Consider the following 25,118-nt stretch of genomic DNA (forward strand, 5'->3'; position numbering starts at 1 on the left):
AGAGGTGACACTGCTGGGACATTATACAGGAACGCTATGAAGGGATCTGGGTGATGACTATATCATTGTGTTGTCAGGTTCCTATAAGGTGTCAGGATATCTCCATCTATTTCTCCATGGAGGAGTGGGAGTATTTAGAAGGACACAAAGATCTGTACAAGGACGTCATGATGGAGGATCACTGGCCTCTCACATCAGCAGGTAATAGACATGACTAAATCCACACGTCCTCTCATTATTTGTATGTAAGGAATGAATTCGGTCACTGGATGTGTTTCCAACAGTTAAGGAAGAGAGAAGAACACCGGAGAGATGTCCCAGTCCTCTTCTTCCACAGGATGGTTCAGAAGAACATGACAATGTCCCACAGGATGATCAGGTAGATGGAGATAAGGACGTCATGATGGAGGATCACTGGCCCCTCACATCACCAGGTAATAGACATGACTAAGTACACACGTCCTCTCATTATCTGTATGAAAGGAATGAACTCAGTCACTGAATGTGTTTCCTACAGTTAGATCCATTCACAGAATACCACCCTCTACTATGAACACCACATCTTTTTTAGTCCAGACCCCTCTGAACACCTACACCTTGAGAGACCGGGCACAACTACCTCTCAGCAATATTAACATCATCTGCTGCTCAATCGGTTATTCAGAATTTCTCAGGAATACCTCTTTCAGATATGGAACAGAGAATTCTCACTAAGGGATTGTCGTATGTACCCAGGGCCGGTACAAGGCAGGGGCCGAAGGAGCGGGTGCCCTGGGCGCTACCATTTGCGGACAGGAGGGGGGCGCAGGTGAAGTGCCAGCAGCAGTGGCGTCGCCAGGGGGGGGCCACGGCGGCGGCCCCCCCTACATCATGCTGTGCCCCCCCATGTGCCCCCCCAACTAAAATGACCCCCCCCCCCCCCAAGTGAGCAGCCGCCGCCGGGCACAGGGAGATGAGCGCTTCCATTGCGCTCATCTCCATTGTAAACTGTCTGTGCCAGCGGAGGTGCAGGGGAGGGAGAGGCGTGTCCCTTCCCTTTCCTCTGATAGGCTGCAGGCAGGCACCGAAGTGGAGGAGAGGCCCCGCCCCCTAATTACTCCTGTTTACCTTTCTAAAGCTAAAGGACCTTTGATGATGTCATCACAGGTCCTGTAAGGGAACTGCACAGTGTAAAGTGTAGTTCCCAGGTTAGAACAGTGCATCTGCCAGGACCTGTGATGACATCATCTTCAACATCACAGGTCCTGCAGAATCTAGCAAAGGAACTGCACCAAAAATGGTGTAGTTCCTAGGTTTCAAAGGTACATCTGCCAGGACCTGTGATGACATCATCACAGGTCCTTCAACCCCTAACAGCAAGTATTAAAAGTTCACAAGCAGCTCTGTATTGATCCATACAGACTGGAATGGAGAGGTAAGAGGAGGTCCTCCACTTTTCATCATTTACCCCCCCCCCCCTCCATGCCCTGTTTTTACTCATTGCTCACTCATGTATACTACTTCAGACAGTTACCACTACCTCATGTACCTCACAGTGACTATAATGCATAACTGACCACATATTTCTATAAACACTGCATCTACAGTATTATACCTTCTATGTGTCACATCAATACACTGCTCTGTATATATATATATATATATATATATATACACACACATACATGCACACACACTGCATATATTACACAGTATTATACATGCAATATGTACAGATATATAGTATATACCGCAGTGCACTGATATGTGAGGTATGAGGTATAATAGATGCTGTGTGTACAGATATCAGTACACTTCTGTATATACTATATATGTGAGGTACGAGGTATAATAGATGCAGTGTGTACAGATATATAGTATATACAGCAGTGTACTGATATGTGAGGTACGAGGTGTCAATACACTGCTGTATTTACTATATACCTGTACACACTGCATCTATTATACCTCGTACCTCACATATTACACTACTGTATATACTGTATACACTGCATATATTATACCCCGTACCTCACATATCAGTACACTGCTGTATATACTATATACCTGTACACACTGCATCTATTATACCCTGTACCTCACATATCAGAACACTAGGGAATATACTATATACCTGTACACACTGCATCTATTATACCGCGTACCTCACATAACTGTACACTGCTGTATATAATATACATCTGCATCTATTATACCTCTTTTGTGTGCCAGGGCTGTTTTGTAATCCCATTCCGGCCCTGATGGCATAAATTATAAAACGCAGCAGCAAGAATAGTTCATGGAACAAAGGGAGGGGCTATAAAAGGGGAATGGGGGCCCAATTTAGATTCCTGCTATGGGGCCCAGTGATTTTTATGTACGCCCCTGGCTGCAGGCACTAGGCCGGCAGCCTATCAGAGGCCGGCGCAATGACGTCATCGTGCCGCCTGAGCCTTACATTACAGCGTGGGACACAGGAAGAGGCTGCATCGCATCGCTGACACTTAGGTAAGTATAAGTGTTTTTTTTTTGTTTTTTTTTACAATAGTGTTACTAGCACATTGGGGGGGCTTATTACAAAACTGGCACATGATGATGGGGGGGACTTTATACTGGCACATGATGATGGGGGGGAACTTTATAGTGTCTGTGACTTTCAAAGTCCCACAGTCCTTTGTTCTATTGCTTTAAGTATATTCTTGTTTTGAAACAACATTGATTCTTTCTTAAAAACGGGAGGGGGGGGGGGGGGGCGCAGTTTGCCATCTTCGCCCTGGGCACCAAATGGCCTTGTCCCAGCCCTGTATGTACCCACCACACGATTTAATTCTTTTGAATGGGTGAAAGATCTACACCTGTTCACTAGAAAATTCAAGGTGGCACAAAATCTTCTGCTCCTCTGCTAGAAAATGAAGTCTTGAACTGGGACTTGAACCCAGCGACTTACAAGGATTTGATGCTTTGGAAGATTTATTGGATGAAAATGAATGCCCGAAAGGATAGGGTCCCTTCACCACCCTCAGAAATAAGAGTACAAAAATGCCCCCAAAAACACTAAGGGAAGCAAATATTCTGACTCAGATTGTTGTAATAGCGATTTACCCCTAGTGAGACCTGGCCTGTATAAGCAGATATAATCACTGCGGACAATCCTTATCAGATAGCTTGAACTCACCAACACCGAGGTTATCCATGTAAGTTGCTTTATTCTGTAAACCAGATAACAGAGTACATAAGAAACAGATGGATTCCAGTATTGTGTGGTCAAAAGATGATGCTTTTGCAAGCTTGCATGAGAATACATGTGTACCTGTTAAATCCCTGGAGCAGAATGAATATACAGGAAGTGATGTACACAGAAGAAGGGGTGGAGCAATGAAATGAATGATACACTCACCTAAAGAATTATTAGGAACACCATACTAATACTGTGTTGGACCCCCTTTTGCCTTCAGAACTGCCTTAATTCTACGTGGCATTGATTCAACAAGGTGCTGATAGCATTCTTTAGAAATTTAGGCCCATATTGATAGGATAGCATCTTGCAGTTGATGGAGATTTGAGGGATGCACATCCAGGGCACGAAGCTCCCGTTCCACCACATCCCAAAGATGCTCTATTGGGTTGAGATCTGGTGACTGTGGGGCCATTTTAGTACAGTGAACTCATTGTCATGTTCAAGAAACCAATTTGAAATGATTCGAGCTTTGTGACATGGTGCATTATCCTGCTGGAAGTAGCCATCAGAGGATGGATACATGTTCTCATTCTGTTTACGCCAAATTCGGACTCTACCATTTGAATGTCTCAACAGAAATCGAGACTCATCAGACCAGGCAACATTTTTCCAGTCTTCAACAGTCCAATTTAAGTGAGCTTGTGCAAATTGTAGCCTCTTTTTCCTATTTGTAGTGGAGATGAGTGGTACCCGGTGGGGTCTTCTGCTGTTGTAGCCCATCCGCCTCAAGGTTGTGCGTGTTGTGGCTTCACAAATGCTTTGCTTCATACCTCGGTTGTAACGAGTGGTTATTTCATTCAGCGTTGCTCTTCTATCAGCTTGAATCAGTCGGCCCATTCTCCTCTGACCTCTAGCATCTACGAGGCATTTTCGCCCACAGGACTGCCGCATACTGGATGTTTTTCCCTTTTCACACTATTCTTTGTAAACCCTAGAAATGGTTGTGCGTGAAAATCCCAGTAACTGAGCAGATTGTGAAATACTCAGACTGGCCCGTCTGGCACCAACAACCATGCCACGCTCAAAATGGCTTAAATCACCTTTCTTTCCCATTCTGACATTCAGTTTGGAGTTCAGGAGATTGTCTTGACCAGGACCACCCCCCTAAATGCATTGAAGCAACTGCCATGTGATTGGTTCACTAGATAATTGCATTAATGAGAAATAGAACAGGTGTTCCTAATAATTCTTTAGGTGAGTGTATATCATGAACAGAAAAACAAATGCAATGCCAAAAACGACCACTAGATGGGAGCATATAACCAAATATAGAATATATGAATGGTTCAACGAATTAAACTATATAGATTTAACTGCGTAGCAGCACACTCCCCGTCTGGCATTGAAAATTTCACTATTTAAACCATAACGGTAGTTATATAATTGCAAATAAACAACAGTGCAATTTGCTTGATATCCGAGGACCTGAAAAACATGAAATGAACAGGCATATAATGCAACAACTAAAATGTAAGACTTCAAATGTAACAAGTAAAGTTCAAACACTTGCTTGAAGTTTCAGGTAGGATTCAGCAGCCTAGGCAATAAGTTCATTCTCCAAAGGGCAAGAGCAGAACAAGTTCCGTGATAGGCCTGATGAAAGTCTTTACAGTCCCTTGCCTTTCACCTCCACCTTGCATACCTTACCATCATCACTAGGAACGCTCTTCACAATAAGTCCCATAGGCCACTCGATTCTTTTGGCTTGCTGGTCCTTGGGCAGAACAAGATCTCCAACTTGTATGTTAGGGTACTGTCGTTGCCATTTCCTGCGTCCTTGCAGAGTGGAAAGATACTCCATCTTCCAACGATTCCAGAAGCTGTTGGCAAGGTTTTGTACTCTCTTCCATTGATCAAAGCACAGATTTCCGTCTTTAAATTTTCCAGGTGGAACAGGAACGGACCCACCTTCTGGGTAAGCAGGGTAGCTGGGGTAAGGATAGTTGGGTTCTCTGTGTCCTTGTCAGGTTCTAGAAAACTGAAGACTCCAGCCGTGGTTTCTTCTGTGTAATCCAGCAGGAATTCAGGACCTGTTAACCAGGAAGAATTTGCAAATACACTTGCAGACACTGGCCTAGTAGCATGATCTGCAGGATTAATTTCAGATGGGATATAATGCCATTGTGCAGGTTTAGATGATTTCCTGATTCTTTCTACACGGTTGCTGACGTAGACATAGAAACGTTTAGTCTGGTTGTATATGTAGCCCAGAACAACCTTACTGTCTGTGTAGAATTTGGTGTCATCTATCTGAATGTCTAGCTCCAGTAATATGAAATCTGCGATTTCTACAGCTAGCACAGTCCCACAAAGTTCAAGTGTCACGAGGGTATCAAGAGCCACGTCTGACTCCGTTATACCCGGGGTCAGGAGGTCGCAGCGGGTGGCTGCGCGCTCTATATCTAAAGATCACGTTGTTTCTTAGTGATTGTTTTCTGTGTTTGCCTTGCTATCCTTTTTGTCTCAATCAGGGATCCGTAACTTCTCCTCCTCAGCTGTTTCTTGTCTGACACTCCCAACCTCCTTATATTCTCCCCTCACGCTTCTCTAGTTGCCAGTTATAGAGCTTCCTGCCTGGACATCTATACTGACCCACTGGAGTTGTGAATCCTGGTTGTCGTTCCAGAGTGCTACCCTCCGGATCCCTGTTGGGCTTCTTGTTGTCTCCTGTTGTCGCCCACCTGGGATTATATGTTGAGTTTGTATTGTCTGTCCTTCCCTTGGTGTTTTCCTTTAGAGCTAGTGGTGCGGACTAGTGTTCCCACCGCCCTGTTCACTATCTAGGGCTCAGCTTAGGGAAAGCCAGGGCTTTAGGCACGTGATCGGCGTACGGGTGAGGAACCCGTCTAGGGACGTCAGGGCAGCCAGGTGCCAGCCGCTAGGTGAGTCAGGGGTCACCACCTTCCCTCTCACTTGGGCAGGGCCTTCCTTGTTCCCTCCCTCTGCGTCACGTATGTGATAGTCACGCCGACCGTGATATTATAACTGGCCTTTACTTTTTGAGAAAAAAAAAAAAAATTTTTTTTTTTTTTTTTTTTTTTTTTCCTCTACTTAGAATCCAATATGGATCCTATTGCTGCCTTGGCAAAACAGCTTCAAGGCCTGTCTTTGGAGGTGGTAGGATTGAAGTCGTCTGTCCTCCAACAACAGCAGCAAATGCAGCTGACCGCACCCCCAGCGGTTGCTATGGGTAACCAGGTAGTTACAGAACCCAAGGTTGTTCTTCCTGACAGATTTTCTGGGGGAAGGGACAAATTTGCGACGTTCCGTGAGGCCTGCAAATTATACTTTAAGTTGCGCCCTTACTCCTCAGGTAATGAAGAACAGCGGGTAGGGATTGTCATTTCCCTGCTTCAGGGGGACCCACAATCCTGGGCGTTCTCGTTACCCCCTGGTTCCCAGGCTCTCCGGTCAGTGGAGGGATTTTTTGGGGCTTTGGGTCTCATATATGATGACCCTGACCGAGTCGCCCTGGCTGAGTCGAAGTTACGGAGACTCCTACAGGGAGATCGGTCAGCAGAGGAATATTGCTCAGAGTTCCGTAGGTGGGCTACGGATACTCAGTGGAACGACCCGGCTCTCAGGAGTCAGTTCTGCTCTGGGTTATCTGAAAGGGTTAAGGATGCACTGGCGCTGTATGAGACCCCCCTTTCCCTTGATGCTGTTATGTCCCTCTCTATCAGAATAGATAGGCATCTTAGGGAGAGATCGAAAATTCCTGAGCAATTGGTTACCTCTCCCAAACAACAATTAGTCTGTACTGACTTAGATGAGCCTATGCAGCTAGGCGGAACTTCTCGTCAGGTCCGTCCTCCTGAGGTTCGCCGCAGGGGGGGGGGGGCTTGTTTTTTCTGTGGGGGGAAGGGTCATTTCATTAATGTCTGTCCCTCTTTTCTCAAAAACAAAAGACCGTCGGAAAACTACTAACCCCAGGCTGTGCGGAGGATGTCAGCCGGGGGGTATACGTTTCCTCAATACGAACATCTCAATTTGTGTTACCAGCGGTTATTGTTTTTGGTGTTAAGACGGAGTCTATTTCTTTTTTTCTAGACAGTGGAGCAGGGGTAAATTTGATAGATGCCCATTTTGCCCGCACTATGGGTTTGTCTCTCTGCACGCTGCAGAGACCTATTCGCGTATTCGCTATAGATTCGGCTCCTCTGTCTCAGAGAAACCTCACCCACATTGTTCATAATTTACACCTTCGGGTAGGGGACCACCATAATGAGTGTCTTTCATGTTACCCTCTCCTGTGGTATTGGGTCTCCCCTGGTTGGTAGCGCACAATCCAGTGGTGGATTGGCAGGCCAGGGAGATATTGGAGTGGAGTGAGCATTGCAGAGAGAATTGCTTAAATAACAATTGCTTAATCGCCTCCATAGCTTCCCTACCTACATTTATTTCGGACTTTGAGGACGTTTTTTCTGAAAAGGGTTGTCAGAAGCTACCACCTCATCGTCCTTATGATTGCCCGGTTAACCTGATTCCCGGTGCAAAATTACCCAAGTCCAGGTTGTATAATCTTTCGGGTCCCGAGAGACAAGCCATGAAAGATTATATCTCCGAGAGTCTGGCTAAGGGACACATCAGACCCTCTTCTTCACCCGTGGCTGCAGGGTTTTTCTTTGTTAAAAAGAAAGATGGGGGCCTGCGTCCTTGCCTAGATTTCCGTGAGCTAAACCAGATAACCATCCGAGACCCATACCCTCTTCCTCTCATTCCTGACCTTTTTAATCAGATTGCGGGTGCTAGGTGGTTCTCCAAACTTGATCTTAGGGGGGCCTACAATCTGATTCGTATCAGGGAAGGGGATGAGTGGAAGACAGCTTTTAACACCCCTGAGGGGCATTATGAAAATCTAGTTATGCCTTTCGGTCTGACCAATGCCCCCGCTGTCTTCCAACATTTCGTTAATGATATTTTTAGTCATCTCATCGGCAGGTTTGTAGTCATATACCTAGATGATATCTTAATTTATTCGGCTGATCTGAAAACACATGAGGTGCATGTCAGGCAAGTACTGCAGGTCCTACGGACGAATAAATTATATGCGAAAATTGAAAAATGTGTCTTCGCCGTTCAGGAAATACAGTTCCTGGGATATCTATTATCTGCTTCAGGTTTCCGTATGGATCCTGGGAAGGTCCAGGCAATTTTAGATTGGGATCTTCCTGAGAACCTTAAAGCCCTACAACGGTTTTTGGGTTTCGCAAATTTCTATAGAAAGTTCATTAAAAATTATTCAGTGATCGTTAAACCCCTTACCGACATGACTAGGAAGGGGACTGATTTTTCCAAATGGTCTGACGCCGCTAAAAATGCATTTTCCTCTCTAAAAGAGAGGTTTACCTCGGCACCTGTTCTAATTCAACCTGATGTCTCCCAGCCTTTTATTGTTGAGGTAGATGCGTCAGAGGTGGGAGTGGGGGCTGTATTGTCTCAGGGTCCGTCTCCTGGCAAATGGCGCCCTTGCGCTTTCTTTTCCCAAAAATTATCTTCTGCAGAAAAGAACTATGATGTTGGAAATAGGGAACTGTTGGCGATTAAACTGGCGCTTGAAGAGTGGCGTCACTTCTTAGAGGGAGCAATCCACCCCGTCACGGTGATTACGGATCACAAAAACCTTCTGTACCTAGAATCGGCTAAGCGTCTCACCCCTAGACAAGCTAGGTGGTCGCTATTCTTTACCAGATTTAACTTTGTAATCACCTATCGTCCTGGGGCAAAAAATACCAAGGCAGACGCGTTATCTCGTAGTTTCCCTGGAGGGGGTAATGTTAGTGATCCGGTACCTATTTTACAAAGAGGAGTGGTTGTCTCTGCTGTACACTCTGTTCTAGAGGGAAAGGTGTTAGAGGCCCAGGGGGACGCCCCGGCCTCTTGCCCCTCAGAGAAATTGTTTGTACCGTTAAACCTGCGTCTTGAATTATTAAAAGAACATCATAATTCGGCACTTGCTGGGCACCCGGGTAGTAAAGCACCTTGGAGCTATTATCTCGTCGTTTTTGGTGGCCAAGGTTGCGTCAGGATGTAATGGATTTCGTGTCTACTTGCTCTACTTGTGCACGCGCGAAAGCCTCTCATACATGTCCAGCAGGGTCTTTATTGCCACTTTTTATCCCCAATAGGCCATGGACACATCTGTCAATGGATTTCATCACTGACTTACCGTTGTCTGCGGGTAAAACAGTTATTTTGGTAGTAGTAGACAGGTTTAGCAAAATGGTACACTTTATTGCGCTACCCGCACTTCCTAATGCTAAAACTCTTGCTCAGGTGTTTATCAGTGAAATCGTGAAGCTTCACGGGGTCCCTTCCGATGTGGTTTCGGATCGGGGAACCCAGTTTATTTCTAAGTTTTGGAAAGCTTTTTGTTCCCGTTTGGGGGTACACTTGTCCTTTTCCTCAGCTTTCCATCCTCAGTCGAATGGACAGACTGAGCGTACCAACCAAAACCTAGAAACATATTTAAGGTGTTTTGTGTCTGAAAACCAAGAGTTGTGGTCATCATATTTACCGTTAGCTGAGTTTGCCATAAATAATCATTATCAGGAGTCCACTGGCAAGTCACCATTCCTTGGTGCATACGGTTTTCATCCCCAATTTTGTACTTTCAAAGAGGGGGGGTCTTCTGGGGTTCCCGAAGAGGAAAGGTTTTCTTCATCTCTTTCATCGGTATGGCAGAAGGTGCAAGTTAACTTGAAAAAGATGAGTGGTAAATATAAATGCATGGCCGATAAGAAACGGTCGCCAGGTCCGGACCTAGGAGTGAATGACTATGTGTGGTTGTCTACTAGGAATATTAAGTTGAAGGTTCCCTCTTGGAAACTGGGCCCTAGGTTCATTGGTCCTTATAAAATAGTAGCCGTTATTAACCCTGTGGCTTTTCGCCTGGAGCTACCTCAGACTTTTAAGATCCATAACGTCTTCCATAAATCGTTACTCAAGAAGTATGTTCCACCTCTAGAACCATCACCACTGCCACCTCCTCCTGTTATTGTGGATGGTAATCTGGAGTTTCAAATAGCCAGAATTGTTGATTCTCGTCGGGTCCGCCGCTCTCTTCAGTATCTGGTGCATTGGAGGGGTTACGGTCCCGAGGAAAGAATGTGGGTTCCAGCGTCAGAGGTAAACGCCAACAGGTTAATTCAGGCTTTCCATACCTCTCATCCGGAGAGACCTGGTCCTGAGTGTCCGGAGGCCCCTCGTGAAAGGGGGGGTACTGTCACGAGGGTATCAAGAGCCACGTCTGACTCCGTTATACCCGGGGTCAGGAGGTCGCAGCGGGTGGCTGCGCGCTCTATATCTAAAGATCACGTTGTTTCTTAGTGATTGTTTTCTGTGTTTGCCTTGCTATCCTTTTTGTCTCAATCAGGGATCCGTAGCTTCTCCTCCTCAGCTGTTTCTTGTCTGCCACTCCCAACCTCCTTATATTCTCCCCTCACTCTTCTCTAGTTGCCAGTTATAGAGCTTCCTGCCTGGACATCTATACTGACCCACTGGAGTTGTGAATCCTGGTTGTCGTTCCACAGTGCTACCCTCCGGATCCCTGTTGGGCTTCTTGTTGTCTCCTGTTGTCGCCCACCTGGGATTATATGTTGAGTTTGTATTGTCTGTCCTTCCCTTGGTGTTTTCCTTTAGAGCTAGTGGTGCGGACTAGTGTTCCCACCGCCCTGTTCACTATCTAGGGCTCAGCTTAGGGAAAGCCAGGGCTTTAGGCACGTGATCGGCGTACGGGTGAGGAACCCGTCTAGGGACGTCAGGGCAGCCAGGTGCCAGCCGCTAGGTGAGTCAGGGGTCACCACCTTCCCTCTCACTTGGGCAGGGCCTTCCTTGTTCCCTCCCTCTGCGTCACGTATGTGATAGTCACGCCGACCGTGATATCAAGCCTAGGAATTGTATGGTCAGGCTTAGTTGCTAACTTCGCTTTCCCAAACAGAAACCCTATGTGGGTTTGATTAGAAGAGTCTCTCACCTTGAGGTAGGCAACAGCCACAATGGCTACTGGTAGGTGCTATATAAGCAGACTCAGTTTTATACTGCACACCTGACCAGATAGTCTGCACTGGAGGCTGGTTTTAAAGTCAGTATAAAACTGCTTATCTGCTTATATAGCACCTACCAGTAGCCATTTGGCTCCAGGAGAAGTATATAGTGGGCTCAGCATGCATGTTGGTACTTGCATCCCTGGATCCGATGAAAGCTGTAATGGCACCGGACGGGGTTAAAAGCAGAGTGTGCTTGGCGTGCATGCTGTACCTGCGCTCCCTGGATTTTGTGTGGCTGTCATGGCCCATAACAGGTAGGAACTAGTGTTAGGGACCACTCATGCAGGCGACCTTGACGTGGTGAGTGGCTTATTACGCTTTGGCCAAAATGTACACCAATGCCTCATTCAACATCCAGCATAGAGGCAGGGCAGAGTGCGATTGCATTTGTGTTTTTGCATTAGAATCTGGATAAAGCCTGTTCACGATTGGTTGGGAATTTGACCCTTGTAGCACGAAGAGGTAATGGTGCAACTTAGCTGTTAGACTCATCCTGAAAGAATTCCTTATCCGTTATTTTGATGAATTCTCTGTATTCAACTGACAAGGCTATTTTGTTGTCCTCACTTGTAGTACAAAACACTGTGGTACCTAGGTTGTCATCACAAAGGACAGGAGTAACATCAGGTACTTGGATGAAGTCAAGAAGCTTCTCCTTTACTTCATAATGGTGAGGGCACTGTTTGAAGTGGGATGCACGTCCGTTTCCCAACACGTAAGTTTTGAAGGAGTGGATCTCAGATAGCGTACACATCCTGTCCAAGCATACATCGCCCACTATTACCCAGCCTAGGTCAAGCCTTTGTGCATAAGGGGCGTTATCAGGCCCATCGCACTGATCGCGTACTTTATGTACTCTGAGAATGTCCCTTCCTAACAGGACTAAGATTTCAGCATTCTTGTCCATTGCAGGAATCTCATCAACAAGGTGCCTTAAATGAGGATGTTGATACGCAGCTTCTGGAGTGGGAATCTCTTCCCTTTCGTCTGGTATCTGGTCGCACTCGACTAATGTTGGTAGAAGTATGCCCTCTCCCTCGTTGATATGAGAGGCCATGAATCCGTCAACCCTTCTGCCGAAGGTCTCTACACGACCAGAACAGGTTCTGAGAGTATATGGTGTTGCGTGACCCTCTATGCCAAAGATCTCAAAGAATTTAGGCTTAACCAGCGATCTGTTGCTCTGCTAATCTATTATGGCATACATCCTAGCAGCTTTCTCAGGACACTCCCTTGGGTATATCTTGACTAGGCATATCTTGGCACAGCATTTGTGGTCCTTGCCTTCTCCACAGACTTCTGTACATGAAGAAGAGACATTATCTTTAGTCGGAGCATGACCTTGTTACTCCCCGCTATGATTTAAAAAGGGGGTGGAGGTAGGAAGCTGCTGTGGGTTGTCTGGAAGTAGAGTAGGATGCATGGCTGTAACATGTCTGTTGCTACTGCATTCTGAGCTCTTGATGACAACTTTACAATCTTTAGCAAAATGGCTATAAGAAGCACAGAACTTGTAGCATATGCCAAGTTTCTGGAGAATCTCCCTGCGCTCTTATAAAGTCTTTGCCTTAAGCCCACGACATTTCTTAAGAGGGTGAGGCTTCTTGTAAATAGGACTGACGATTAGGGTCTTTATCTCTGTCATCCACAACACCCTGATCAGTAGGTAAGGTTGTGGAGGGTGAGATGTCTGTCCTTTTAACAGATATAGCTCTATTTAAGTCTCTACGTTTAGCTGCTGTATTATCATACCTTGATGATGGTGAGGATGAAGCAGGCAGGTTGGGTTCGCTGAAGCTGAAGCTGGGATCATTTCTTACCCAGGCTTGATCACTGATGAACCTGTAGAAGTATGAGAATGGAGAAAAGGATACATTATAGTCTCTTTTGTATCTTAAACCCTATTGTGCCCATTTCTCTTGTAAGCCGTATGGCAGTTTAGACACCACTGGGTTGACACCATGAGTGGTGTCCAGGAAGCTTAGTCCAGGTAGACGTGAGTCAGTCTTTGGCAACTATAGCTCCATGAGGAGGTCACTTAGATCTTGGAGCTTGCAGTAGTCGTTGTTCCCTATTTTTGGGAAGTATTGCGGTATCTTGAATAGAGCTCCGGAGCTACTATAGGCTTGCTCAAGTCTTGCCCATGCAGCGACAAGACCTGCATCTGGGTGGTCAATATGTACTGTTTTAAGTCTTTTAACACGACCTGCAGATTCTGGTCCCAGCCACTTTATGAGCAAATCAAGTTCTTCCTTAGCAGTAAGATTGAGATCGGCAATAGTAGCCTTAAAGGTTGATCTCCAGGCCCTGTAGCTCTCTGGACAGTCGTCAAACCTTGAGAGGCTGGTATTAATGAGCTCATGGCGTACCATGTATCTGGCAAAATCATTCATGTCTGGTCTCTCACTCCTTGGTGTCAAAGTAACTTGTGGAACCCCTTGGGTGTGAAAGTTCTCTGGTGATGTAGGGTGAGGTTTACTAGGGTAAAATGATGTTGCATGAGCGTTTAACTGTGGTGTAGTCTCTAAGGCTTCTGCTGGCTTTGGTTTGAGCTGCGGCCTATCACTGGAAGTCACCTTGTTGTTGACATGAGTTGTACCAGTTTGCTGCATAGATGTACTTGCGTTGTAGACTTAAAGAGGCTCAGACAATTAGAGCTGAGAGGTCTCTGCGTTTGGAGTCAGAACAGTGTTGTTAGTAGGAGGTACAGGAGATGACTCTGTCTCTTTGCAGATGTTATGCTTTAGAACGTATTCACTGGTGCGTTCAGCTGGATCTTCCAGTTCTACTGGGATAAGGCAGTCTGAATTAGTACTTTGTCCCATTGCTTGTTCAAGGACTTTCAGCTTTGCTAGGGAAGCTGCTTCCTCCCCTTCTATTTGCAGAATCTTTATTTTTGAATATGTCTCTGCTTGGAGAGCTTTGCTTTGAGCTTCCATCTTGGCTTGATGAGCTGCCATCTCTGCTTGTTGAGCTGCCCTATGAGCTTCCATCTCTGCTTGCTTTCTGGTAAAGGAGCTTTGCGCCTTTTTTGATTTGGCATCAGCGCGGGCCTCTGTTAACTTGTCACTTAATGTTGATCTTCTGGAACGAGAGGATCTGGAAGAAAGTGCAGTGCGCTTGGTTGTGGTGGATCTGTGAGATCTGGTCTCCCGAAGTTGAGTAATGCGGAGTTCTACCTTAAGCTTAGCATTTTGCACTGCGAGATCCCTTTGTTGGTTCAGTGCATCAGTCCTAGTCAGTGCTGCTGAAGAAACCTCTATATTAGAGTCCTGCCAGAAGGCTGAATATTTTTCAGACAACTGCTGGTAACGTACATACACAGCAAATTCATTCAACTTATTTCAGCTGGTTGATCATTAGAGTGTGAGAAAACTGACATGCAGTGTGTGGTTCTGTCCCAGAGGTCTGACAGATTACTGGAGAACTCATCTCTAGTAGCTTCATAATTTTCTCTTCGTTTCTGTGTTTATTGTACGTTTGGGTCTTACACTCTGTTCGGTAATATCTGCAGAATCTGCTCCCTTGTGCGTCTGCTGGTTCAGAGGCATGATGTATCTGCATTGGTACAGCCATAAAAGAGTGTTCAGAGCCTTGTCTAGACATTTTTTAATGGTTTTGCCTCTTTAAGAAGACGAACAGCGACTTAGACAGGTGAGGTAACACAGTGCAATGTAGAGAAACGGTTTTGAACATTCACTTGAAGTGCAGTAAGCTTGTGCGACCATGTGCTTTCACAAGATGGCGGATGGCACTGAGCCTGATTGCAGACTAGGCACACACATATACACAGCAGGCTGTAGGAATTCTATGCATCTTTTGACTATTCTGACTCAGATTGTTGTAATAGCGATTTATCCCTAGTGAGACCTCTATGCCTGGCCTGTATAGCAGATATAATCACTGCGGACAATCCTTATCAGATAGCTTGAACTCACCAACACCGAGTTTATCCGTGTAAGTTGCTTTATTCTGTAAACCAGATAACAGAGTACAGCAGAAACAGATGGATTCCAGTATTGTGTGGTCAAAAGATGATGCTTTTGCAAGCTTGCATGAAAATACATGTGTACCTGTTGAATCCCTGGAGCAGAATGAATATACAGGAAGTGATGTACACAGAAGAAGGGGTGGAGCAATGAAATTAATGACATGTATCATGAACAAAAAAACAAATGCAATACCAAAAACGACCTCTAGATGGGAGCATATAATCAAATATAGAATATATGAATAGTTCAACGAATTAAACTATATAGATTTAACTGCGTAGCAGCACAATTGATCTTTTTTTGAGATCCGTAACTAGGGATCTTAAAAATATTGTACCGACACTGGGGTATTTTAAACTATACGAGATGGAGGTGTTACGACACTTGAGCATGAACAAAGATCTAGTAATTAAACCCTCGGTTAAGGGGGGGGAATGTGGTTGCTATGACCGTTCAACAATATCGGAACATGTGTCTGTCACTCTTATCTGACAGAACAAGTTATAAACTATTGAAGTCTGATCCCACTACTTTGTATTCACAAAAGCTCTCCCAGATGCTGCGGGAGGCCCTTGAGGGGAAACTGATTGACCGTAAGGAGTGTGAGTATCTTGGACCACCCGACCCCAGGGTGACTACCTTTTACGGCCTCCCAAAAATACACAAAGGAACCAATCTCCTCAAGGGCCGACCGATAGTATCTGGGATTGGTAGTCTTACTGAACATGCAGGCACTTACATTGACCAAATACTTCGTCCATTCGTTATAGCCCTACCATCGTATCTACGAAATACGACAGATCTACAGTACTCAAACGTATTGATGGCATTACACTGGAACGAGATGTCTGGCTAGCATCTATTGATGTTGAGGCATTATATACCTCAATCCCCCATAACAAGGGCTTGGCAGCAGCTAAGTACTTTTTAGACTTTAGGTCAAATGTTTTGAAGGAACATAATCACTTTGTTATCCAACTCTTGGACTTTGTACTTACTCACAACTACTTTGCATTTAATGGTAGTGATGGCCAGTTAGCAGTGTTCGCCGACGAACACATGCGATCTGCCATCTTTATTCCCAAGCCCGGCGATGCAGAGGTAAGGCATGTGGAGACATATATATATATATATATTTTTTTTTTTACCGGTATTAACTGTGAGGGGGTCATTGGGCTCATAGCCCTATTATACCATTTACTTGTCAACAAAATGTCTTATCAAATGACTAACTGGTGTGAATAGATTTGCTGACCATCAGGTTTGATCATACTCTGATGAGCCCATTTTATGTACTGGGTGAAATGCGTTGGAATGAAGGGACCTATACTTTATGTGTAACCATCTTTGGAAACTGAAGGTGTCTTGGCATATAATTTGATACTGCAGAAATTGCATTGGGCATCTACTCATTCATTGTTATGTATTCAGCAAAGGAGTTTAAGCAGAAGTGGTAGCTGCAAATACAGTGAAGGAGTTTAAGCATGCATGGGATAGGCATAAGGCCATCCTTCATATAAGATAGGGCCGGGGGCTATTCATAGTATTCAGTATATTGGGCAGACTAGATGGGCCAAATGGTTCTTATCTGCAGACACATTCTATGTTTCTAAGTCGGCGAACACTGCGAACTGGCCATCACTGTTTAATGGTCAATTCTACCACCAGCTCAGGGGCATCGCAATGGGTAGTCCATGCGCACCGACCTACGCAAATTTTCTCCTGGGCTGGTGGGGAGGAAACCGTTGTTTTCTCCAAGGCAATGACACACTGGACCAAATTTATCACCTTCTGGTCCAAATTTATAGATGACATTCGGTTATTTTGGTCTGGAACCTGGATGACTTTAAACTCTTTATGCGTGAACTCAAGACAAATCATATAGGGTTATACTTCACATATGAACTTCAACGTGATACAATAACTTTCTTGGATATGCAAATCCAATTAGGGAGAGAAAAATCCCATAAAAACCACATTATTTCATAAAAAAAAAAATCAACCAACAGCCTGCTCAGGTAGGATAGCTTCCACTTTAGACCACCTTTATGACACCCTTTGTACCATTACCTGTTCCTGATAAACTTCTGTGTTATTTCATTACAGACAATTTGTCATGCGACCGCCTATGCTACCGAACAGCAACCATATTGGCTGGTTACCCTTCTTAACTTCTGTGGGTTAAACATATGGGGCCACGCAAGTACCGTTTATTTTGACAAATAATTGTTTGAGCAACATCTAATTCGCACCTTGCATGTGGAGACATATATATATATATATATATATATATATATATATATATACCAGAAGAAAATCCACAGCACTCCTTGAAGTAAAAAATGTGCAATTTATTCACACATGTCAGCAAAGACAACGTTTCGGTCCTCTCACAGGGCCTTTCTCAAGTCAAGTGAATATAAAAGTGCATAGTGCAACAATAAATACATCTCTACATCATGACCCTTTACATTGTTAACCAATAGGGTACTAGTGCACTCCCATTCGTGGGTGTGTTACAATTCATATAATTAACTCCACATGTTAACATATACACCAACGAAAGTCAAGGCGTACCAGTGATACATTTGATAGTGTTCAATCTTCATGAGTGTATACAAGTGCATACAGTAAAGTGAACAGTGCAATTTAAAAAAGCATAGACTATAATACCTTGCCAATCGCCTGACCGTGGATCAAAGAGCATGAGGAGAAGGCGTCTTTACTTGTCTTGGGAGCGCGCCACTCATCCGCGTCCACTGCTCCTTACTGCGCATGTATCTCTCCCACTTCCTCTATGACGCAGCATATAACCATCATGCGTCGCCTCTGGGGTGGACGCCAGCGTGGTGACGCCAGAGCGACCGCGTCCGAGCGCAGCACACACTGAAAGTGTGCGTCAGCACGCAGCTCAATCGTCCGCGCCTCACCACGAATCCTCGTCCACCATCTTAAATCAGGGCACCCGTTTGGGCAATATCATTACGTCTCCATACCACCTCATGTCTCCTTGTCCCCATCTAGTACCCGGCACAGGCAATAGTCAATGCATACAAATATATATGTTAATATAGACATATCACTCTAGCTTCTAATCAATTCACCTTATACAGCGAGCAGACAACATCAGGTCAGAGGTCATGTAGACTGGGTAATTAGCTAACCATTCCTCCTGTCACCCTAAATTCCACATTTAACCCTTTCGGTTTCAGGGTATCCAGCCTAAAAATCCACCTTAGTTCTGTTTTCTTTAATTTACTCAATTGGTCACCTCCTCTCTCCAGTGGTTTCACATGGTCTATAATCATAAATTTTAAATCACTTTCTTTATGATTTTTTTCCGCAAAATGCTTTGATACGGGCAAATCTCTTCTTTTATTCCTAATTGATTGTCTATAGTTATTCAACCTAGTTTTAAGATCACAAGTGGTTTCACCAACATATAATTTTTTACAAGGGCACCATAGTACATATATCACCCATGACGAGTCACAGGTGAGATAATGCCTTATTTCAAAGGTCTCACCCGTGTCTGGATGCGTGAACACAGATCCCTTGGCCATCTGTTTACAGTTCACGCATCCCAGACACGGGAAAGAGCCCGTGCGCCTTGTTTTGAAAAACATCTGTCTCAATTGTCCTTTGACTGGTACTTTAGAGTGTACTACCTTATCCCTGATGTTCCCTGCTCTTCTGTATGCCATCATAGGTGAATTTTTAAAGGCAGCAACATTGGGGTGCCCACTACTTAGTAAGCCCCAATGTCGCCTCACTATTTTTTCAATGTCGGGACTTAACTCATTATATGATGATACAAACGGCAATCACTAGTTTGTCTTAGTTTGGGGGTCAACAACTCATCTCTAGGGATCTTTTTGGCTCTTTCCGCATGTTTCTTTACTAGCCTTTTAGGGTACCCCCTATCTATAAAGGACTGTTCCATATTTTTCATCGCTGAATTCATATTCTCATCTTTATCAACTATTCTCCGTACTCGTAACATTTGACTGAACGGCAGAGAATCCACCATCCTTCTTGGATGCCCACTGGTGAAGTGCAACAATGTATTCTTATCTGTGGCCTTAATATTCAAATCCATATGCAGCTGTTCATCCTCAATATATACTTGTGTATCCAAGTATTGCACCCGGTCAGTCGATGCCTGTATTAACTGTGAGGGGGTCATTGGGCCCATAGCCCTATTATATCATTTACTTGTCAACAAAATGTCTTATCAAATGACTAACTGGTGTGAATAGATTTGCCGACCATCAGGTTTGATCATACTCTGATGAGCCCATTTTATGTACTGGGCGAAATGCGTTGGAATGAAGGGACCTATACTTTATGTGTAACCATCTTTGGAAACTGAAGGTGTCTTGGCATATAATTTGATACTGCAGAAATTGCATTGGGCATCTACTCATTCATTGGTATGTATTCAGCAATTATTTATTTTGATGTACTGCTTTCATTATTTTGTGTATTTAGATTAGGTCATTGAATAGACCTGTTCTATGGCACCTTATCTTGGTCTGCCTCTATAATCCGTTTTTAGGGCCATCCAAGGGCTTGTAGGAGGTTTCTGAATACGGGATCGCCCAGGGCTATACAGTGTAGGGTGAGAATCAGGGAAAGTTTCCCATTTGACCACCACCACTATGCCTATGGTATTGTCCCATCCCGTATTGTGGAATTTTGATTATCATTGTGTCTTCATCAATTTATTATATTTATTTCTGTTTAATATAATAATCCTTGTGGGGTTATTTTAGTTAGTTAAATAAAGGCTACGTTTTAGATTTGGGTGGTATTCTGTGAATAGTCTACTTGGATTTATACCACTTCAGTATATTGACCCTCTAACGGGCTATTGTCTTAGCTGTGACTTCTCTACAGTTAAATCCAGTAAGATGACAACACCGGAGAGATATCCCACTCCTCTTCTTCCACAGGATGGTTCAGAAGAACATCACAATGTCCCACGGGATGATGATCAGGTAGATGGAGATAATGTCTCATGAAATGTTCTCTATGATCTGTAGAAAGGCTGTGAAGATCTTGTGTTCAGTCTTGTTTTATGTAACATGTTTTTGTTATGGTGGTGCTCTATGTCTACTGCCATCCCGCCATCTGGGGTGGACACGTGTGCTGCATCACTCGCCCTACCACTGTCTGGTAGCCAAGCGGCGATGATCCTTTGCTGCCGCCCAGTAACAGATAGTCAGGGCTGGCCGTTGGAGTTTTGTGTCCCTCATTGGAGGCTGCAGCCAACATCTGGCTGCCAGGTCTCCTTCCCTGACCCTTAAGGTGTGTGAGCATCCTGGCTCTTAAAGGGCCAGTTAACCTGTACTCCACTCTTCATTAGCCAATGGCTGAAAACCTGTGGATACTTAAGGCACCTTTCCCAAGGCTTCTCTAGCTTGGTAGATCCTGCAAAAATGCTAGAATCTGTGTACTAACATCTGCCTGATTCCTGGATTCTGAATCTCTGCCGCCTAACCTGACTCGTGCCTGTTTACCATTTTGACCCTGTGCTGCCTGGCCTGACCTTTTGGACTGATTATCAGATTAGCATGAACTCTGGCTGCTTTGATCTCCTCCTGCCATTGACCATGAGCTTTTCCTGATCTCTCTGTGCTTTGCACTTGTGTCTCTTACCCCTATGGGTCAGCAGCCAACCACAACAGGACTATTCCAAGAGGTATCAGCTTGGTGGCTCCCCTGCAGCAAATGCCAGGTCCCTGTATAGGAATTAAAGGGTGAAAAGCAGGGGACTGCCAGGATAAGTCCATCAGGACAAGCCCAAAGTCAAACCAGTTGGTTGGCATGATTGATCTAAGTCTACTGTCTGTAACAGTTTTATCCTTATATAATGAGAAAGGTGGAGATGGCAGGATTACAGCTGACCATAGACATTACATGTTGTCTGGATCGTCTCACAATTTTCTGACTATGGATACTGCTGTTTGGAACAAACAGGTTGGCGTTATACAGGAGACCTGCAGATATTCGGGTCAGATAACTCCTGCTTTCATGTCAGTTTTGGTCATCATTCTAATTACTGATGTTTTCTGGTCATATAAACCTTCAACATGACTTCAACTGTCTGATGTCTTTTACATTATTTCTTTCACAGCTTGTGAATCCGGATGAAGATCTGAACATTATATATGTTACAGAGACATATGAGAGGGGTGATGAGCATATTAGAAAGGATATTCCTACAGAAATCCACCCAGGTGAGTAGTAACCAATAAATAAAACAGAGCAGACTCTACTCATTTTCTTAGCATTTTAGATGATAAAACTTGCTGATCATTTATATTATGGACATGAATATAGATATATAATATACATACATGTGAACAAGGCCTGTTCCATTATCATCTGCTATAAGTACTTCAGAATTATTTGCCAATTTTTCAACTAAGGAACCATTAATTCCTTCAAAATAAGCCTAGTTTACATGTCAGTGTTTGGTGATCTGCAGTGACTGTCAGCCAAAACCCCATGCAGGTCAACAACACAGAAGTGGTGAAATGCTTTCCATTATACCTTATCTCTATGTAGACTCCATTCCTGGTTTGACTAAATCAATGGGCGGTTTGCCTAATGGCCAAATATTTTCTGTGTAGAATATTTTTTTTACTGTAGCTCGATCTAGGTGATCTACCATGGAACTGAGGATGGCAAACATGTTTTGCGAATTATACTATTGCGCATTCTTTTGTATGCCCCATTTTCAGATATCCCAGTGCCCCCATACTAGTGATGGCAGCCACAATTATTATTCATAAGGCCAGTGTATATGCTAGGCTATTTGTATAAGCAGTTCTTGGTGTGATTTTTCTATGTAGATGGTTTAGCCAATACTAGGAATAGATTATGAAGGCAGGAAAAGTCTAAAGAAACTTTGTATACATAGAAATATTTTGAAAAATGGATACCAGCCTTACACTTGCTCTAAAGCCATGGCTTCTTTGAGACAATACTGCTCCTCCTCTCTGCTCTGTTTTATGGCAAAGTGCATGCAGCCATCAAGAAGTGTGTGACACAGACACCACCTAATAGCACTGACTCACAGGTCCCTATATTATTCTCCATTGAGCTTTTCACTAGAAAAGAGTGGTGGTAGACACATTGAAACCTATGAAGATGCTGGCTTCAACCCAAAAGTGGGAAACTACAAGAGAACAGCCTGATGGCCTAACGTTATGATCTACTGGTCCTTGCTCAGAGGTCTACTGATAGCTAATGATCTGTTTTGCCATTAATATCTCAGTTGACAATTACATTTTGCTCCATGCTTTGCAAATTCGAAGTACATTTTCTACAGAAATATTATAAAATCTAATAACAATATCATTCTAAGGTTATATTATTCAAAATTGTAAAGTATGTTTTCTTTTTGACAGATGACTGTAACAGTAGCTCAGAAGAACATCTGGTGTCTTCACATTTTAAAGCAGATGATCATGTTGTCACACAAGATACCTATGAAAAACATGCCATTATCACAGATGTACCCTCTGACATTCACAGCAAAAATCCATCATATGATGCTATGAAACACGTGGAGGAGAAGCCATTTTCATGTTCATATTGTGGGAAATGTTTTAAACAGAAATCAGATCTTGTTATACATCAGAGATGCCACACTTGGTTGATGCTATTTACATGTACAGAATGTAATAAATGTTTTAATCAGAAATCAGATCTTGTTAGACATCAGAGAATTCACACAGGAGAAAAGCCATTTTCATGCCCAGAATGTGGGAAATGTTTTACTCAAAAATCAAGTCTTGATTACCATCAGAGAACTCACACAGGAGAGAAGCCATTTTCATGTTCAGAATGTGGGAAATGTTTTACTGCGAAATCAGATTTTGTTAGACATCAGAGGAGTCATACAGGGGAGAAGCCATATTCATGTTCAGAATGTGGGAAATGTTTTAGAAACAGATCACATCTTTTGAAACATAGGCATATTCACACAGGGTTGAAACCACATTCATGTTCTGAATGTAGGAAATGTTTTACCCAAAAGTCAGCACTTGTTATGCATCAAAGAACTCACACAGGTGAGAAGCCATTTTTATGTTTAGAATGTGAGAAATGTTTTACTTCGAAATCAGATTTAGTTAGACATCAGAAGATTCACACAGGGGAGAAGCCATATTCATGTTATGAATGTAGGAAATGTTTTACCCAGAAGTCAGCGCTTGTTACGCACCAAAGAACTCACACAGGGGAGAAGCCATTTTTATGTTTAGAATGTAGGAAATGTTTTACTTCGAAATCAGATTTAGTTAGACATCAGAAGATTCACACAGGGGAGAAGCCATATTCATGTTCTTAATGCAGGAAATGTTTTAACTGGAAGTAACATTTTGTTAGACCAAGAGAATGTAAACAAGGGAAAAGCCATTTTTATGTCCCGAATGTTGGAAATGTTTACCCCACAATTAGCATCTTTCTTGATGTTTACATCAAAGAACTCACACAAGGGAGAAGCCATTTTCTTTCGTTAACTAAAATCATGTCACACAAGAGAAAGGGAAATCAGTTAAGATTCATAAATGATTATTATGAAATGTATGTAATTACCAATCAATGTATATTATCCAAAAAGCAAATATAATCCAGATAACTCACCTGTATATCCACCATGTGCAGAGAATATTTTACATTCATTTATTTACCTGAATATTAAAACTTTTTTCCAATTATTAAAAATATTTGCTTTAAAACTTGTATAGTTGTGTTTGAATTTATCTTTTGTTATTTGTTGCATATGTAAGGATTGCTGTCTCTGCCAGGGACCGCAATGACAGACTTCTCATCAAACGTTGTTTTCAAGCTCAAATGGTGTTTTATTGGTCACACAGCACATCAAACTTCCAAGTCTGGCGTCACTTAGCACGGTGAAGTCGCAGTTTCACATCACAACGTGTTACATCAACACAAAACAATCCTTGCCTGGCTAGACGCTCACTGTACAGAGGTTTTCCCTAATTCAACTCTAGCTCAGTGTTCATACTGTGGTATTCAGCTTCACTCAGCCATGCGGTCAGACTGCTACCAATGCAACCCTTTGGGGTCTTGGTCCACCAATCCTCCCGATTCTGACCACATGATGCCACTCTTCTCCAGGCATCACTAGACCATCCAAACTCAGGCTTTACTCAGCCTTGTGGCCCCCCAGCCCTCCTAGCTGTGACCACACAGAGCCTCTGCAGGCTTCCTTCTCTCCTCCCACAAACACACACGGAGGATTAATTTTTACCTCAGTGATTATTGCAGCTGGCCAGGGGAATACTTGTACTGGACTGTGGGTGTGGACTGAGAGACTCCCACTACCAACCTGTCTCCCAGTCTAAAGAAATCCAGCCCATATAACTTAAACAAACCATCTCCAGCAAGGTATGCCTTGCTGAACCAAAACACATCTCTGGATTTCTGCTACCTCACCCAACTAAACTGGAAACCAGGTGAGATTTACACCCCCTAGACACCTCTACTGTACACTTCCCCACACATGTTCTGTAGTTGCCTCAGATCCTACAAAGTTAAGGGAGAGCATTTTGTGTAAAAATAGTGATGTAAGAATTGAGCCATGGATCCCAGACTTTGTGGACCCTGTTAGGGCACTTTCTGTTCTTGAAAACCATTCTTTCATATCAACAATATTACACTACTGGACACTAAATCTCCTCTCCAAAATTTCCAGTAATTCTGGGCATTTCATAGCTTGTCATCCATAATCCATTCATAGATTGAAAGTCAAGAATTAATTGGTAGGGTGCTGACCCACAAGGATCAGTGACACCAGAGTGAAGTACCAGAGGAATCACGCTA

General features: G+C 43.7%; 3 protein-coding genes across 6 annotated transcripts in view; 2 read left to right on the plus strand and 1 right to left on the minus strand.

Annotated features, from left to right (window-relative positions):
- Positions 1–25,118, minus strand: part of LOC121004457 (oocyte zinc finger protein XlCOF6-like) — a 1,031,731-nt gene that overhangs the window by 222,431 nt on the left and 784,182 nt on the right. The gene's annotated exons all lie outside the window — the stretch shown is intronic.
- Positions 1–25,118, plus strand: part of LOC121004456 (oocyte zinc finger protein XlCOF6-like) — a 224,383-nt gene that overhangs the window by 38,924 nt on the left and 160,341 nt on the right. The window lies entirely within an intron of this gene.
- On the plus strand, positions 152–23,882 carry LOC121004504 (oocyte zinc finger protein XlCOF6.1-like). Of its 2 annotated transcripts, none has more exons than XM_040436769.1 (4): positions 152–201; positions 20,157–20,257; positions 21,397–21,499; positions 22,676–23,882. In XM_040436769.1, exons 1-4 carry the CDS (start codon positions 168–170, stop codon positions 23,617–23,619), a joined length of 1,182 nt encoding a protein of 393 aa, XP_040292703.1. In that variant the 5' UTR covers positions 152–167; the 3' UTR covers positions 23,620–23,882. The 2 variants fall into 2 exon arrangements, with proteins under 2 accessions (XP_040292703.1, XP_040292701.1); XM_040436767.1 differs by lacking the exon at positions 152–201 and adding an exon at positions 394–434.

This window comes from Bufo bufo, chromosome 6 (assembly GCF_905171765.1).
Source record: "Bufo bufo chromosome 6, aBufBuf1.1, whole genome shotgun sequence".
NCBI classification, from domain to species: domain Eukaryota; kingdom Metazoa; phylum Chordata; class Amphibia; order Anura; family Bufonidae; genus Bufo; species Bufo bufo.

Coding starts and splice junctions, on each gene's coding strand:
- LOC121004504 (XM_040436769.1), top strand. CDS start 168: ATGATGGAGGATCACTGGCCTCTCACATCAGCAG. Junction 202..20,156: donor CTGGCCTCTCACATCAGCAG/GTAATAGACATG, acceptor ACTTCTCTACAG/TTAAATCCAGTAAGATGACA. Junction 20,258..21,396: donor TCCCACGGGATGATGATCAG/GTAGATGGAGAT, acceptor TTTCTTTCACAG/CTTGTGAATCCGGATGAAGA.